This window comes from Palaemon carinicauda, chromosome 8 (genome assembly GCF_036898095.1).
Source record: "Palaemon carinicauda isolate YSFRI2023 chromosome 8, ASM3689809v2, whole genome shotgun sequence".
NCBI lineage: Eukaryota > Metazoa > Arthropoda > Malacostraca > Decapoda > Palaemonidae > Palaemon > Palaemon carinicauda.
In genome coordinates this window covers 109794471-109812121 of record NC_090732.1, presented here as the reverse complement: position 1 = coordinate 109812121, position 17651 = coordinate 109794471, and the positions used below count along the sequence as shown (strand labels likewise).

General features: G+C 43.6%; 1 protein-coding gene across 1 annotated transcript in view; it reads left to right on the top strand.

Moving 5' to 3' along the window:
- The first annotated feature begins 2072 nt into the window (after nt 1-2072).
- LOC137645828 (dehydrogenase/reductase SDR family member 12-like) overlaps nt 2073-17651 on the top strand; it is a 91539-nt gene continuing 75960 nt past the window's right edge. The window contains exon 1 of the mRNA XM_068378805.1: nt 2073-2538. Coding sequence (XP_068234906.1) covers nt 2483-2538 — 56 coding nt within the window. The 5' untranslated portion in view covers nt 2073-2482. The remainder of the gene's footprint in view (nt 2539-17651) is intronic.

Here is a 17651-nt window from a genome sequence, read left to right as displayed (position 1 = left end):
ACCATTTCATTCATGATAGAAACCCTAGAGAAAGTTTTCGACACAAAGACACCCACTCCTCCTCCAGTTTTGTCCTTTCTTGGTACGTGATAGAAATCATGAGTACACGGCGTCATCTCCTGAATCTTTGAGTTATCACTAATATTTCCCTGCAACCAAGTTTCCGTTAATAAGCATAAATCTAATTCCATCTCGTTAATAAGATTTCTAATCTCTAAGGTTTTATTCCCCACCGATTGAATATTTATCAGACCACACTTAACCAATGGGCTAGACTCCATGATCGGTTCTATTTTTTATCCTGGTAAGCTCCTCCTTGTATACCTTACAGTTATCATCATATGTCCTATGATTCGTATCATTGTAATTCCTCATTGTGCAGTTATGACACTTTAACGTATTTACATTACAATCCGTGGTTCGATGATCCTGGCTACACTTGGCACATACCTGAGTCTTGCTACAATTTTCAGCAGAATGACCAAATTCTTGGCATTTATAACACTGAAATACATTGTAGGAATCATAGATTTTACAGCATCCTCCAAGCGTGGTATATACTCTATCATCTCTTTTACGGAAGACTTTCCTGATAGTTGGACTACACTTTATAATGACGTGTAATTTACCGCTTTGTCTTGATTTAAACTTCCTGATCAATTTAAAGTCTTCTTCATTTTCACATATATCATTCAACCATTCATTCTTCTCCATTATACTGGCAATTATATCATCTTCATTTTCATCAATATTGCAGACCTTGATCTTCGGTTTAAGTAGATCCTTTTTATCTACTTCTACCTTAATGTCATTCTTGACCTCTTCTAAGTCCTTTTTAGCCTTCTCTAACCCAGTTTTATCCGCAAAATTAACTACCAAGTGGCCTTGTTTAGAGGTTTTGACCTGTTCGACATTCGTGGTTATCTTCTTCATGATAGTTTTCTTGATATCTGAAGCCTTCTTATTTTCCTCCGTAGATTTTATAACCAAAGTGTTTCTTGATTTCAACTTACTTGCATATGTAGTCTTGGTCACATTCTCTTTTTCATATTCCATCTCATCAAACAATCCTTGGATGGAACCCATTGTATACAACCATCTGCCTTTTGTGTGAGTTTCAAATCAATACACATCTAACGGTGATTTTGTTAAACAACTTGGGTAGTCGGCTACTTTAAATTGCTCTCTAAATTATGAAACTACCAAATGTCCTGTCTAAATGGAAATTCTCCTATAAGAGAGAAAACGATTTGTAAATAAATTAATTAGAATTTTTTTATATCAAAGGCACTGAAGTAGGCTATAACTTGTCAGTTTCGGAAAAAAAAAAGAACCAAGACTAGACTACGTATCCCAAGAGCTCAAAGAAACATAGATGAAACGTCGTAGATGCTTTTACTTGATCACCATGGCTAGAGTAAAAATGACTATGTGAGCAAACAGTTGTCGGTTTTCTGAAAATGGAGAATATAAATTTTCTAATAATTCTATGAACATTATAATCCAAAATTGGAAAAAATAATCCATCCCTCTCTTACTCAAAGGTAAACCTTACACACACACACACACACACACACACACACACACACACACACACATATATATATATATATATATATATATATATATATATATATATATATATATATATATATATATATATATATATATATATATATATATATATATATATATATATATATATATATATATATATATATAATGTGTGTGTGTGTGTGTGTGTGTGTGTGTAAGATTATTATGGAGTAGTGTGGTTGTCATTGCACCCGATTGTCGTTAAAGTTTTAGTTATCGCAGATATCGTAACCTTCCAAATGATAAGATAGGTTTATGGCCTGATAACATTTCAATTCCTTATAAAAAAAGAATATATATACATTATTCATACAGAGTATTCATTTATAGCCTTTAATTGGTAAAATAAAGAGACACTATATTTAACCAAAGATTTATACATTTGTTTTTACTCTAAAGCTTCATCAGCCGTAAAATATTAAACGATTCATGATAAAAGAAGAAATGTTTGTAAACATTAAGGATCTGAAACATAGAGACATATAAATTAGAAATCCACCAGTCATGTCCAAATAGTAAAAATTCATTTTTAATATCGTTGATATCGTTGTTAGAAGATAATACACTAATCGTTCTATTAATATGATGTTACTGTTGATGTAATTCATTGTTATATTATGGAATGTTATGAAATTTGTTTCAATAAGTCCAAAATCCATCAATGATGAAATCTTATTTAGTTTAAAGTGTCGACTAACTAAAGGGCAGAGAAGTCTCAAAGCTTTAATAATTTATTACCCCAGTCAATGATTACGTATTCGCTTACAAAAGGCGTGACTCTGCATTCCGATCCATCGCCAGACTCGCCGCCGAACTCACGAAAGTTACGAAACACCTGTAGCGTTCTGTTCCTTGACGTTGTAACTTGCCTAAAATTATATTAGAAATGTCACTCTTCCGGAATACTGTTTGGTTTCTGAAGGGACTCAAAGAATACACTAGGTAAGTAACCGTGGTAGAATGTGTTATACATATGAGAGATACGGTTGAAAACATTTAAGAACAACATTGTTATAGCCCAGCAACGTAATTGACCTGTGCCAGTATATATTTGAAGTATTAAAGATTTCTAATTAAATATTTTTTTTTTGTTATTGAATGAGTGGTTTGTTGTGATGATTGATTAATAGCATTATATTTCTTTATGGAAGAAAATATTCTCATTTTTATGGACAAAATATTTTATGTAATGGGGAAGATGTGTTATTGTTACAGAATAAAACCCACTGTTTTGTGTAAACCAAATATAAATATTGGGCATTATTGTACTACAAATTCTACAATGTATATAAAGTTTTGTCAATAAAGAATGAATAAATAAATAGGCCGGGCATTCGAAATGGAATGTTATGACCTACTGGTGGACTAGATGTTGGTCAGAGTACTATGGCTTATTGATATGTTTTGTTTTAGTTAAACTCGGATTAGAGGTATTTGTTTAAAAGGGCATGGCTGATACTTGTGGTTTCGAGGGTAAAGCTCAATAATAAGCAATGTTGCATTCAAAACGTTCGGTTGTAAGGTAATGTTGTAAATTAATTTTTTATTTTTTATTTGGAGCCTTTATAGTTTGTTGGGACCAACCAGATGTAAAATTTCAAAAGTTACTACTGAAAAACCACACTTTAAAATGGAAACAAACACAAGAGCGCCACCTAACCTAAGGTTCCCTACCTAACTTAACCTAGGAGCTGTATCCTTGCCTACTTACCTACTGACGGATACACTGCCCTGCAACTGCCCTTAGACTGCCATAATCTTAGCTTACCCCAACTGGCTTCACTCCTGACAAGATTACACAAATATATTTCTTAAAATGTATTATCCTAATCAAGACAGATAGAAAGTAACTTCCCAAAAATAAAATCGATGTGACAAATAATAAGAAAGTTTATGCCTGTCCCAACAAATTACTTTCACCCAATTTCTTTGTGTATGGGAATTAAAGTTCAGTATTTGTTGGGAGACTGGAACCTATACTCAGAAACTAATAACGTAGGAAATTTGATAAAAATAATTCCCAATTCCAGTATATTTGGACATTAATTCTCTATTTTTGCCATATGCCATCACCTTCCAGTAATGATTTTGATGTCAGTAACTGTTGGAAACCCTTATATTTGGAATTATAAGGATGACTGAAACTACAAGATAAACTTGGTAAACAATTTGTTCCTACATGACGTACCAACCATCGACCTATAAATAGGAGTATGACTTCAGCAAACCTATTAAACATTTATATAATTTATATACCACATATATTATTCATAAATGACAGTGTGGTAAATCAGATTTAGGCTATGTAACCTGGGACACTAATGTTGTTATGGAAATATATCTACCTGAAGTACAGTATCCTCAGTGACATTTTTTCTGTTGTTCATCCAGCAGTGAGACCGTTAATATGCTCCTCTTGTTTACCATTTTGTTAGATTTGTTGTGCCATCCCTTTACATTAGATCCCTTTCTCTGGGTACTGCTCATTTTTCTTTTGCCTACTCATACACCGAATAGTATGACCTATTCTTTCCACATTCTCCTCTGTCTGCATACTCCTGACAACAAGGAGATTACCAAATAATTCTTCTTCACCACAAGTGTCAACTGCTGCACTGTAATAGTTTAGTGGCTACTTTCCACTTGGTAAGGGTAGAAGAGACTCTAGCTATGGTAAGCAGCTCTTCTAGGAGGACACTCCAAAATCAAACCATTGTTCTCTAGTCTAAGGTAGTGCTTAGCCTCTGTACCATGGTCTTCCACTGGGTTGGGTTAGAGTTCTCTTGTTTGAGGGTACTCTTATGCTCACTGTTCTATCTTATTTCCCTTTTTTTATGGTTTGTATATGAAAGAGTAGTGCAGTACTTAACCCTGACATGCCTGGAGGAAGGCTTTCAGTACGAGGTACAGGAACTCACGCTTCTGCTACTGGTGCTCAGGCTCGTACTAGACAAAGTAATAGTGCTATTGGTCAAGACTTGGGTGCTTGCCCTTGTCTCACTCCAGCCTCGGTACATTCCCAAGGACTCTGACCTTCAGTCACCTGTTCCTTCTTGTCATTGACAGAAGTCACATCACTGCGCAAGTAATGTACTGTACTCCAAAGGGAAGGGGAACTTACTGTAGCTTTGGGTTGAGTTACCCCCTCAAAAATGGGAAATAGTCTCCGGAAGTTGCTAACCCCTCTGCACCCAAGTTGACCAATTCAGGTTGTACTGGTGGAGGCTTTCAAGGAATCCTATCAGGTCTGGGATGATGGCCATTGATTTTTGCTTTCTCACTCCTCGAGGGTTGTGTTCCTCTCTTGAACTACTGTTTGACTCTAACTCGAGGCGAGCTGGAAAGATTGAATTCTTAGATCGCTGGTCTGAAGACTTCACTCCGATCCAGTTGCTCGAACAAAATCTTGTCTTTTGTGCTCTCTCAACAGCGTAGGTTTTATGTTGTGGAGGAAGTAGCACCATTGCCTCTTCTCATAGATTCATCAATTGCAGCTCTGACAGTGAGGACTAATGAGGAGAGACTCAAGTAAGAGGGCACCTCGTTCTTGGTCTCTGAGTCTGCTGACATAGAAGCTGCTTCCATGGTAAGCCTCTAAGCGTGTTGTGGATATCCCACTGTTGAGGTGCAGTTACATATTTTGCTATGTCTAATCCTGAGACAAATTAGAAATATATGAATCTCATCCTCTCTGGCATGAAAACAGTGACTTTTCTGGTGTATCAGTCGGCAAACCAGAGGACTAACTAAGTTCTCAAGAGAAAGAATGCAGTGGCTTCCCATTTCCCCAGCCTGGTGGAACAGACTGCTGCTCTCTCTCTCTTAGAAATGCATCGATACCAATGTTAACTGTGCTTATCTCACAAAAGAACAATGAGGCCACCATCAAGAAGTGGAGGGAGGAGAGTCATGACTCTCTAATCCACCAAATGGTGACTTTCAGGAGCCAAGGCCCTTTGAAGTCAACCAATCCCTTAACTGCTCCAAGACAACCATCATAGTCATGGCTAAGAAAGCCGACGGTGACCCCCAATCTATTGTTTCAGCTCCTTCCACCTCAAAGGAAGGAAGGGACATTGATCCCCCTTTTTCAGTCCCAACCAGGCCATGTTCGAGGGATCAAGTAGGAAGTGAGGAAGGGGACGTTGAAGTTGGGGATCCCCTCCTTCAGCTACGCAAGTGGGGGATTGCTGTTGAGCCATTGGGGAACGTGGTAGGGTCAAGGTACAGAGAGTTGGGTGGTGGAGGTCTTATGAGGGTATTGGGACAATTAACCCCCCAAGGCCAATTACCCCTATCTACAATATAGTTACGGCAGTGAGATAACATTACTGTATACAGAATAAAATTGGTTTAATTTTGACTACAATTAAGTAGTGGAAGAAACTCTCTAGTCACTTTGTTGAAACTCAGGAACTTCAGAAATTCAAAAATAGCTCTTGCAATTTTATTTTAGAAGATAAAATTGGGAATACTGTATCCTTGTTCGTCATCCTTAGTTTCTGTTTAATGTAATTTGATATAATAAGTGAATGATGGTTTGTAAAGTACAATATATGTGTAGGAATAAATCCCAAAGTTTTAAAGTAATTTAAATTACACTTCAGTCCTTGAGCCAAAGGTCATAAGCGACATGATGGAGTCAGGCAGGCCAGTATGTCTCATCTACTACCTTCCAGTAACTATTGCACCTACCTTCTTAAAGATTCAGTGGCCATTCCAGTTTGCGTTGAAGACATACTCCTATTTAAAGGAGTCTGGTTTGAATAGTTAAGAAACATACAAATTACTTACAAAATTTTTGATCTTCAAATTATTCTCATAGTTTATTTACTTAGTCTAGTGAGGATAGCCTAGGGTATGAAATTTTGTTAGCTATGGCATTAAATGTATATATTTTTATTAGTGCTTTATGATTGTATATGTTTGGGGCTGGAAAAGTACTACAATGGTAGCTAAGGTTTGGGGCAGGCTAGTGTAGTCTGAGCGTGTAGAATTTTTCAATATTAAACTTACCCGATAATCATGTAGCTGTCAACTCCGTTGCCCGACAGAATTCTACGGAAGGGATACGCCAGCGATCGCTATACAAGAGGGGGTGTACTCACAAGTGCCACCTGTGGCCAGGTACTGCAGTACTTATTGTTGACACCACTTCAATTTTTCCTCTGTCGTGCTTCCGGCAAGACGTTCATGGATACGCTTATAATTTTGGAGTCTTGTTCACGGTTTTTGGTGAAGTATTGCTCTAAGATTTCAGCTTTCGCTATTCAGGAAGTTTTATTATTAGCTATTAGCTAGCTTTTGCTTTTGGAATTAATTTGATTAATTATGGTGACGAAGAGAGTATGAACTCTCTTTCACCTTTAAATGGCCGACCCTTCCCTTAGACGGAAGTGTTGGTGTCTAAGAGAGTATAGACTCTCTTTCTTAATTTTGCTTAACAAAAGTTATAGATTTATTTTATATCTCTCCGCCTTTTATAGGCCTCTTCGATTAACTTCCTTTTTTATAAATTTATTAAAATTAATTTTTATATTTGTTTATATTCGACCTTTCCTAATAGTAGGCGGTCTTTTCTTGTACCGAAGTTAATTAACATTGAGCCCGTCATTTCGGTTTTACCTGTTAACATATTATGCTATTTTAATGTTTTTGAAAGAATTTCTTTGATAGTCTCGTACTGTTTCAAAGTTGAACTAACGTTTTGTTTTGTCTCTGCAGTTGTTGACGTTCAGAACGTTCAACTTGCGCTCTATCGTTACGATAGAGAGAGAATTTTCAATTTTTCAATATTAAACTTACCCGATAATCATGTAGCTGTCAACTCCGTTGCCCGACAGAATTCTATGGAGGGATACGCCAGCTATCACAATACTAGAAGGGGGTGTATTTACCAGCGCCACCTGTGGCCAGGTACTGCAGTACTTCTTGTTGACACCTCCTCAATTATTCCTCTGTCGTGCTTCCGGCAAGACGTTCTGGGATACGCTTATGTTCTTGGAGTATTTTCACGACTTTGGTGAAGTATTTCTCTTTGATTTCGGCTGTCGCTTTACTGGAAACTTCTATATTAGCTTAGTTAGCTTTTGGAATTAATTTGATTAATTATGGTGACGAGAGAGTATGAACTCTCGTTCACCTTTCTATGGCCGACCCTTCCCTTAGACGGAAGTGTTGGTGTCTAAGAGAGTATAGACTCTCTTTCTTAATTTTGCTTAACAAAAGTTATAGATTTATTTTATATCTCTCCGCCTCTTATAGGCCTCTTCGATTAACTTCCTTTTATTATAAACTCATTAAAATTAATTTTTATATTTGTTTATATTCGACCTTCCTAATAGTAGGCGGTCTTTTACCGAAGTTAATAAACTTTGAGCCCGTCATTTCGGTTTTACCTGTTAACATATTATGCTATTTTAATGTTTTTGAAAGAATTTCTTTGATAGTCTCGTACTGTTTTCAAAGTTGAACTAACGTTTTGTTTTGTCTCTGCAGTTGTTGACGTTCAGAACGTTCAACTTGCACTCTATCGTTACGATAGAGAAAGAATGTTCACGGTTTCACGTTGCAGTAAGAGTAACCGTGTCTAGCGTTTTGTTCATTCTTTCTTAACTTAATGGTTTTGATCCTAATAAAGGAACTTTTCAGTTTTTTCCTTTAACAATAATATGTTTTAACGATATATATGATTGGGCTCTTCTCTCAGGTTCTAAGTCAAGAGAGAGAGAGAGAGAGAGAGAGATAGAGACGGAGGGAGAAAGAGGATAAACGTTTCATTCAAGCCTGCCAGGCGTACGAGTAACGTCGTTATCGTTTTTGCTCTTCTCCCTAGTCTCTTTAGGGGAAGAAACTAAACGTTTCTAGAGTGATCTAGTGTTTAGTCTCTTTCCAGCCACTGAATTATCTTTCATTAGATTTTTCTGTTACATTGTAATTCTGTTTTCGCAATTACTAACTTTGAGAAAGGATAGAATTGCGTATTTCAGGTACAAACCACTTAAAGTTTCGAGTTCAGTGAAATAAGTGCAAACAGAAATCAAAGTGATAAGTGATTAGTGCGTGAGGGTACTTTTGTGCGCGCCAGTCGTTCTCCCAGTCCGGGACCTCTTGCAAGCTCCCAAGCCCAGGGGAGAAGCAATGTCGAAGGGCATAAGGGTTCAGCAGGCCTTGATCGGCGCACAGAAGTATCCTCGGTGGTTGTGGGCGTGTCTTACCGAGACCGTCACTCCCACCCGCAGACGATTGAGCCCTTATTTTGCTCGTCTGCAGAAGAGATTAGGGGAGAAAATAACAGTCATCAGTTGATTACACTCCGCCTAAGAGGAATAAGGTTCTGCCGCAACAGATCTCTGCTGTTAAGGCTTTACCTCAGCAGACCTTAGTGTCTGCCGACCCCAAGTTGACTCTACTGCAGTCCATACAGTCACAACTTTCAGTCTTGATGCGTGAGTGTCGGGCTGAGAGTGTTGCGCCTCCGCCTCTGCCTACACTCCCCCCCGCCTATGATCGCTCCGCCTGATCGCAGTACCACCTGCCAGGCGTACGATGTTGTGAACTCTACTACAGTCCATGCAAGCACAGCTTTCGGACTTGATGCGTGAGTGTCGGGCTGAGAGTGTTGCTCCTCCGCCTCCGCCTACACTCCCTCCACCTACACTCGCTCCGCCTGATCGCAGTACCATCTGCCAGGCGTACGATGTTGTGGACTCTACTACAGTCCATGCAAGCACAGCTTTCGGACTTGATGCGTGAGTGTCGGGCTGAGAGTGTTGCTCCTCCGCCTCCGCCTACACTCCCTCCACCTACACTCGCTCCGCCTGATCGCAGTACCACCTGCCAGGCGTACGATGTTGTGGACTCTACTACAGTCCATGCAAGCATAGCTTTCGGACTTAATGCGTGAGTGTCGGGCTGAGAGTGTTACTCCTCCGCCTCCGCCTACACTCCCTCCGCCTACGCTCGCTCCGCCTGATCGCAGTACCACCTGCCAGGCGTACGATGTTGAGCCACGTGCTGAGTTTGCTGTTCCCTGTGGTGTTCAGCCTCCGCCTTCCTTAAGGCAACCTTTACAATGGGATCAGGAGGATTATACCTCTCTTCCTCCGCCTCCACTTGCTGCTCCACCAGTGATGCAACACTCGGTTGAGGTACAACAACCTCTCCCGTCCATGAGTCAGTCTCCTCAGCTCTCGCTGCAGCGAGCTCAACCCTCCACAAGGCAAGCACCACAACACCTTAGCCTTGCGCCTCAGGAGCCTCAGCTTGCGAGACATTTACCTTGTTCTGCGCAGCCTCTTCCTCATCGCGCTCCGCTCACACCACAGGAACTGGAACTTGCTACTCCGCTTCCGCCAACCGCTCAGCAAGCGCAACCCTTGGGTTCAACCACTCATGCTTAGAGTCAGCCTCCTCCACCCATGCGCCTTCCTTCTGCTTGTCTTTTATTCAGCCTTTGCAGACTGAGCCTCAGGTGTTCCCTCAACGGAGTCTTGAAGAGGAAACCACAACTATTGTTGTTCCAGCTCGTTTTGACTCTGCTGTTCAGCATACCTTACCTCCATTTTCATACCATGGTTTAAACCCCATGCAAGCATGCATAAAGCACTCTAGCACTGGTCATGGAATTTCTGAGAAATGTTAAACGCCATGCACACGCTCTGCTTTCCTTACAGCAGGCTCTGCTTACAGCAGGCTCTGCTTACTACATGCTCAGCATACAGCATGCTCTGCATTCAGCATGCTCTGCATACAACATGCTCTGCATACAGCATGCTCTGCATTCAGCATGCTCTGCATACAACATGCTCTACATACAGCATGCTCTGCATACAGCATACTCTGCATACATCATGCTCTGCATACCTTACCGCATGCTTCTCAACACATCTTGGGTTGTTGCCAACTCACTAGACTGTCAAGCAGTTTCATAACGTTGCCTTCTAGTCTGCTGCTTTTGCACCAGTGAACCCTCACTCAGAGAACTTAGCTTTTCTAGGATAAGGTCCCTGTAGATGAGAAAGTTCTTTTCTCCCTCCTTCTGATATTCCCTTGAGGACTCTGTCATTTGGAGGGAGCCTTTAGCTGCATAACCTCTTATGGACTTTTATTTAAGCATAACTTGCTTACAGGGAAGGTAATGGTTCCACTTCAGTCGCTAATCCCGTCTGTTACCACACCTGCTCCCATAGACCTTGAGCTGTGTTGCATGACATGCAGTCCAAGCTTAGTCCTTGTTAGAGGATTTTTTGTTTACGGAGTCAATGTGTCACGGGGAAGACGTTCAACAACCAACAGAAGTGACTTGTTGTGACGCAGTGCGGCAACCTCAGCAACCCGTTAAGGAGTTGTCTGTACGACCCAGACAGTCTAGACAGATTCGGGTTGTCACTGTACTTCCTCGCTTGCCCATGATTGACAGTTTACAGACTGTGCAGCAGTATCATGATCTTGTGTCCGGCTCCGTCAGACGACTGGCTTTTAAGAGCTCCCACAAGTCGTCGCTGTCTGGAGATTTTCAAATGGACTATGGATCTGACCAAGGAACTGGGCCTCCTGGTCAATTTTGAGGAGTCTCAGCTCGTTCCATCCCAGACCATTGTCTCCTTGGGTATGGATCTTCAGAGTCGAGCTTTTCGGACTTGTCCGTCGGCCCCAAGGATCTTCCAAGCCCTAGAATGCATCCAGAGCATGCTGAGAAGGAACCGATGCTTAGTCAGGCAGTGGATGAGTCTAACAGGGACACTTTCATCGCTGGCCCTGTTCATCGAGTTAGGGAGACTCCACCTCCGCCCCCTTCAGTATCATCTAGCTGCTCACTGGATAAAGGACATGACGCTAGAGACGGTCTCAGTTCCTGTTTCCGAAGAGATGAGGTCTACTCTAACGTGGTGGAAGAACAGCATTCTTCTCAAGGAAGGTCTACCATTGGCTGTTCAGACCCCCGACCACCGTCTCTTCTCGGACGCATCGGACACGGGCTGGGGTGCGACACTGGACGGACAGGAATGCTCGGGAACATGGAATCAGGAGCAAAGGACACTTCACATCTATTGCAAGGAGTTGTTGGCAGTTCATCTGGCCTTGATAAACTTCAAGTCCCTCCAGCTAAACAAGGTGGTGGAGGTGAACTCCGACAACACCACAGCCTTGGCTTACATCTCCAAGCAGGGAGGGACTCATTCGAGGAAGTTGTTCGAGATCGCAAGGGACCTCCTCATTTGGTCAAAAGATCGAAAGCTCACGCTGGTAACGAGGCTCATTCAGGGCGATATGAATGTCATGGCAGATTGCCTCAGCCGGAAGGGTCAGGTCTTCCCCACAGAGTGGACCCTTCACAAGAATGTTTGCAGCAGACTTTGGGCCCTGTGGGGTCAGCCAACCATAGATCTATTCGCTACCTCGATGACCAAGAGGCTCCTCTTGTATTGTTCTCCGATTCCAGACCCAGCAGCAGTTCGCGTGGATGCCTTTCTGCTGGATTGGTCCCATCTCGACCTGTATGCATTCCCGCCGTTCAAGATTGTCAACAGGGTACTTCAGAAGTTCGCCTCTCACAAAGGGACACGGCTGACGTTGGTTGCTCCCCTCTGGCCCGCGAGAGAATGGTTCACCGAGGTACTGCAATGGCTGGTCGACGTTCCCAGGACTCTTCCTCTAAGAGTGGACCTTCTGCGTCAACCTCACGTAAAGAAGGTACACCCAAACCTCCACGCTCTTCGTCTGACTGCCTTCAGACTATCGAAAGACTCTCAAGAGCTAGAGGCTTTTCGAAGGAGGCAGCCAGAGCGATTGCCAGAGCAAGGACGACATCCACTCTCAGAGTCTATCAGTCTAAATGGGAAGTCTTCCGAAGCTGGTGCAAGGCCAATGCAGTTTCCTCAACCAGTACCACTGTAACCCAGATTGCTGACTTCCTGTTACATCTAAGGAACGTAAGATCCCTATCAGCTCCTACGATCAAGGGTTACAGAAGTATGTTGGCAGCGGTTTTCCGCCACAGAGGCTTGGATCTTTCCTCCAACAAAGATCTACAGGACCTCCTTAGGTCTTTTGAGACCTCAAAGGAACGTCGGTTGTCCACTCCAGGCTGGAATCTAGACGTGGTCCTAAGGTTCCTAATGTCATCAGGATTTGAACCGCTCCAATCAGCCTCTTTTAAGGACCTCACATTAAAAATTCTTTTCCTCGTGTGCTTAGCAACAGGTAAAAGAGTAAGTGAGATCCACGCCTTCAGCAGGAACATAGGTTTCACATCTGAAACGGCTACATGTTCCTTGCAGCTCGGTTTTTTGGCTAAAAACGAGCTTCCTTCCCGTCCTTGGCCTAAGTCGTTCGAGATCCCAAGCCTGTCCAACATGGTGGGGAACGAACTGGAGAGAGTACTTTGCCCAGTTAGAGCTCTTAAGTACTATCTAAGAAGGTCAAAACCATTACGAGGACAATCAGAAGCCTTATGGTGTGCTATCAAGAAGCCTTCTCTACCAATGTCTAAGAACTCAGTTTCTTACTACATCAGGCTTCTGATTAGAGAAGCAAATTCTCATCTGAAGGAAGAAGACCTTGCTTTGCTGAAGGTAAGGACACATGAAGTGAGAGCTGTGGCTACTTCAGTGGCCTTCAAACAGAACCGTTCTCTGCAGAGTGTTATGGATGCAACCTATTGGAGAAGCAAGTCAGTGTTCGCATCATTCTATCTCAAAGATGTCCAGTCTCTTTACGAGTACTGCTACACCCTGGGACCATTCGTAGCAACGAATGCAGTAGTAGGCGAGGGCTCAGCCACTACATTCCCATAATCCCATAACTTTTTAACCTTTCTCTTGAATACTTTTTATGGGTTGTACGGTCGGCTAAGAAGCCTTCCACATCCTTGTTGATTTGGCGGGTGGTCAATTCTTTCTTGAGAAGCGCCGAGGTTAAAGGTTGTGATGAGGTCCTTTAGTATGGGTTGCAGCCCTGTATACTTTAGCACCTTTGAGTTGATTCAGCCTCCCAAGAGGAACGCTGCGCTCAGTAAGGAAGACGATCTTATTAAAGGCAGAGTAACGGTTCAAGTCGACTTCCTTACCAGGTACTTATTATTTCATTGTTATTGTGGATAACTGATTATATGAAATACGGGATACTTAGCTATCCTTTAGTCTTGTACACTGGTTTTTCACCCACCCCCCTGGGTGTGAATCAGCTACATGATTATCGGGTAAGTTTAATATTGAAAAATGTTATTTTTATTAATAAAATAAATTTTTGAATATACTTACCCAATAATCATGATTTAATCGACCCTCCCTTCCTTCCCATAGAGAACCAGTGGACCGAGGAATAATTGAGGAGGTGTCAACAAGAAGTACTTGAGTACCTGGCCACAGGTGGCGCTGGTAAATACACCCCCTTCTAGTATTGTGATAGCTGGCGTATCCCTCCATAGAATTCTGTCGGGCAACGGAGTTGACAGCTACATGATTATCGGGTAAGTATATTCAAAAATTTATTTTATTAATAAAAATAACATATTAAACTTACCCGATAATCATGTAGCTGTCAACTCCGTTGCCCGACAGAATTCTACGGGAGGGATACGCCAGCTATCACTATACTAGAAGGGGGTGTACTCACCAGCGCCACCTGTGGCCAGGTACTGCAGTACTTCTTGTTGACACCTCCTCAATTTTTCCTCTGTCGTGCTTCCGGCAACACGTTCTGGGATACGCTTATAATCTTGGAGTATTGTTCACGGCTTTTGGTGAAGTATTTCTCTCAGATTTCGGCTGTCGCTATACTGGAAACTTCTCTATTAGCTTAGATAGCTTTTATTTAGTTCTGATTAATGGTTAACGATCTTTTTGCTTGATTTGGAATCCCCCTTGGCTAACTCTTTGATCCAAGATGTCTGACATTTCACAAGCCCCACCCCATAGACGATGTAGGTCTTGTAATAGGCGTATTCCGAAGGTCTCGGTAGATCCTCACACCGCTTGTTCTGACTGTAGGGAAAGACCCTGTCAGTTGGAAGATCGATGTGAGGAATGCGCCGGACTTTCGGAACTTGAATTTGTCCGATTCCTGAAATATTCAACCAAGTTAGAGAGAGAGAGAGTTAGGAGGAGTTCTTCTCGCTCTTCACTTTTTTCCTCACCTCATGATCCCCTACCTTTTCCTCCCCCTGTAGTGGCTACCCCCGAACCTACTATTTGCCCTCAACCTGATATGTCTGTTGTTTTGCGTGCCATTCAGGCTTTAGGTGACAAAGTGGAATCGGTGGTTAGTGATCATAAGTCTCTTATGGCCGAAGTCAAGGAACTTAAGGTCAAAAGTGCAGTGGGAGGTAATAGTGCCAGTGCTGTGACAAGTGCTAGTGTCAGTGCAGTGCCAAGTGCTAGTGTCAGTGTCAGTGTGGTGCGTGAGGGTACTTCTGTGCGTGCCAGTCGTCCTCCCAGTCCGGGACCTCTTGCAAGCTCCCAAGCCCAGGGGAGAAGCAGTGTCGAAGGGCAAAAGGGTTCGGCAGGCCTTGATCGGCGCACAGAAGTATCCTCGGTGGTTGCGGGCGTGTCTTACAGAGACCGTCACTCCCACCCGCAGACGATTGAGCCCGTCTTTTACTCGTCTGCTGAAGAATTGTCAGGGAGAAAACGCTGGACTCAGGTCTCAAGACCTCTCAAACGCAAAGTCCAGACCTCAAGAGCTCTACAACCTGGCTGCAGTCATTGGATTAGCTCTGACTCTCCGCAGTCATCAGGTGACTGCACACCTCCTAAGAGGGGTAAGGTGCTGCCGCAACAGACCTCATCTTCTATTAAGGCTTTGCCTCAGCAGACCTTAGTGTCTGTCGACCCCAAGTTGACTTTACTGCAGTCCATGCAGTCACAGCTTGCGGTCTTAATGCGTGAGTGTCAGGCTGAGAAGGTTACACCTCCTCCTGCGATCGCTCCGCCTAACCGCAGTCCAATCTGCCAGGCGTACGATGTTGAGGCTCCTCAGGATACCTTACCGCGTACTGAGTTGCCAGTTTCCAGCGGTGTGCAGCAACCTCCGCCTTCCTTAAGGCAACCTCAGCAATGGGAACAGGAAGCTTATGCCTTACTTCCTCCGCTTCCGCTTGCGGTTCCACCAGTGAGGCAACACTCTATTGAGGTACGACAACCTCTTCCATCCATGAGGCAGACACCTCAGCTCTCGCTGCAGCGACCTCAACCCTCCTCAAGGCGAGAGCCTCAACACCTTAGCCTTGCGCCTCAGGAACCTCAACTCGCGAGACAAGAACTGCGTTCTGCGCAGCCGCTACCTCAACTCTTGCAGCTCACACCTCAGGAACCTCAACTCGTTCCTCAGGAACCTGCTACTGCGCATCCGCAACCCTTACAGCAAGCGCAACTCTTGAGTCAAGACACTCATGCCAGGAGTCAGCCTCCTCAACCCATGCGCCTACCTTCCGCTACTCTTTTTGACCAGCCTTTGCAGCCTGAACCTCAGGTTTTAACTCATCAACAGAGACTTGAGGATGAAACCACAAGCGTTGTTGCACCCGCTTGTTCAGATTCTGCTGTTCAGCATACCACTGTTCCTTTACCTCTCACTTCGCTACACTCTGGTGATGAGGTTTCTGATGAGGAAGCTGCGCACCTGGATCCCTCATCAGACGTGGAAGAATCCAAGTCTTCTCCTCCACCTATTGACTTTCGTAAGGTCCTGGCTCTTTTCAGAGAGGTATACCTGGACCATTTTGTCTCTGCTACCCCCCGCTCTCCGCCATCTGAGTTTTCGCTGGGCATGCAGCCTGTCAAGTCAACATATACTAAGCTCGTCTTTGCAAGGTCCTCTAAGAGAGCTTTAAGAATTTTAGGGGAATGGTTGCAGTCTAAGCAGCAACTAGGGAAGACTTCCTTTATGTTCCCACCGACTAAGCTCACTTCTAAAGCGGGCATATGGTATGCCACAGGAGAGGAACCAGGCTTGGGAGTACCTGCCTCTGCCCAGGCTGACTTTTCAAGTTTGGTCGACTCTCCTCGTAGAACAGCAATGAGGCGCTCTAAGGTTTGCTGGACCTTCTCCGATCTAGACCACTTCCTAAAGGGTGTATTTCGTGCCTTTGAGATGTTCAATTTTCTAGACTGGTGCCTGGGGGCCCTTAGCAAGAAGACCTCCCCTGCGGACAAGGACTCGGCCATGCTTTTAATGTCCTGCATGGATAAAGCAATTAGGGATGGATCTGGCGAGCTTGCTTCAATGTTTGTGTCAGGAGTTCTTAAGAAAAGGGAGCAACTTTGTACCTTCCTTTCTTCCAGCATCACACCTTGTCAAAGGTCTCAACTCCTTTTCGCTCCGCTCTCTAAGTTCTTGTTTCCCGAAGAACTTGTCAAGGACTTGTCTGCAGCCCTGATTCAAAAGGACACTCATGATCTTGTGGCCTCTTCAGCTCGTAAGACTAAGGTTGCTCCCTCAGTCCCCAGGACTTATCGCACCCCAGTGGCTGATACTCCTGCTACGAGGTTTATTCCGCCCTTTCGTGGTAGAGCCCCCAGCCGAGGAAGCTCCCGTCCAGACTCTTCCAGGAGCAAGTCTAGGAAAGGTTCCAAGACTTCTAAAGGCAAACACTGACTCTCCTCCTCTCCAGACAGCAGTAGGAGCCAGACTCAAGATCTTCTGGCAAGCCTGGGAAAAGAGAGGTGCAGACGCCCAGTCTGTCAGGTGGCTGAGGGAGGGTTACAGGATACCATTCTGCCGCAAACCCCCTCTGACCACTTCTCCCATCAACCTCTCTCCCACAAGGAAAAGGACAAGAGGCTAGCGTTGCACCAGGAGGTGTCGCTCCTGTTACAGAAGAAGGCAGTGGTTATAGTCCGGGACCATCAATCCCCGGGCTTCTACAACCGTCTCTTTCTGGTGGCCAAGAAGACTGGAGGTTGGAGACCGGTGCTGGACGTCAGCGCGCTCAATGCTTATGTCACCAAGCAGACGTTCACTATGGAGACGACGAAGTCGGTCCTAGCAGCGGTCAGGCAGGAGAACTGGATGGTCTCGTTGGATCTGAAAGATGCTTACTTTCACGTTCCTAT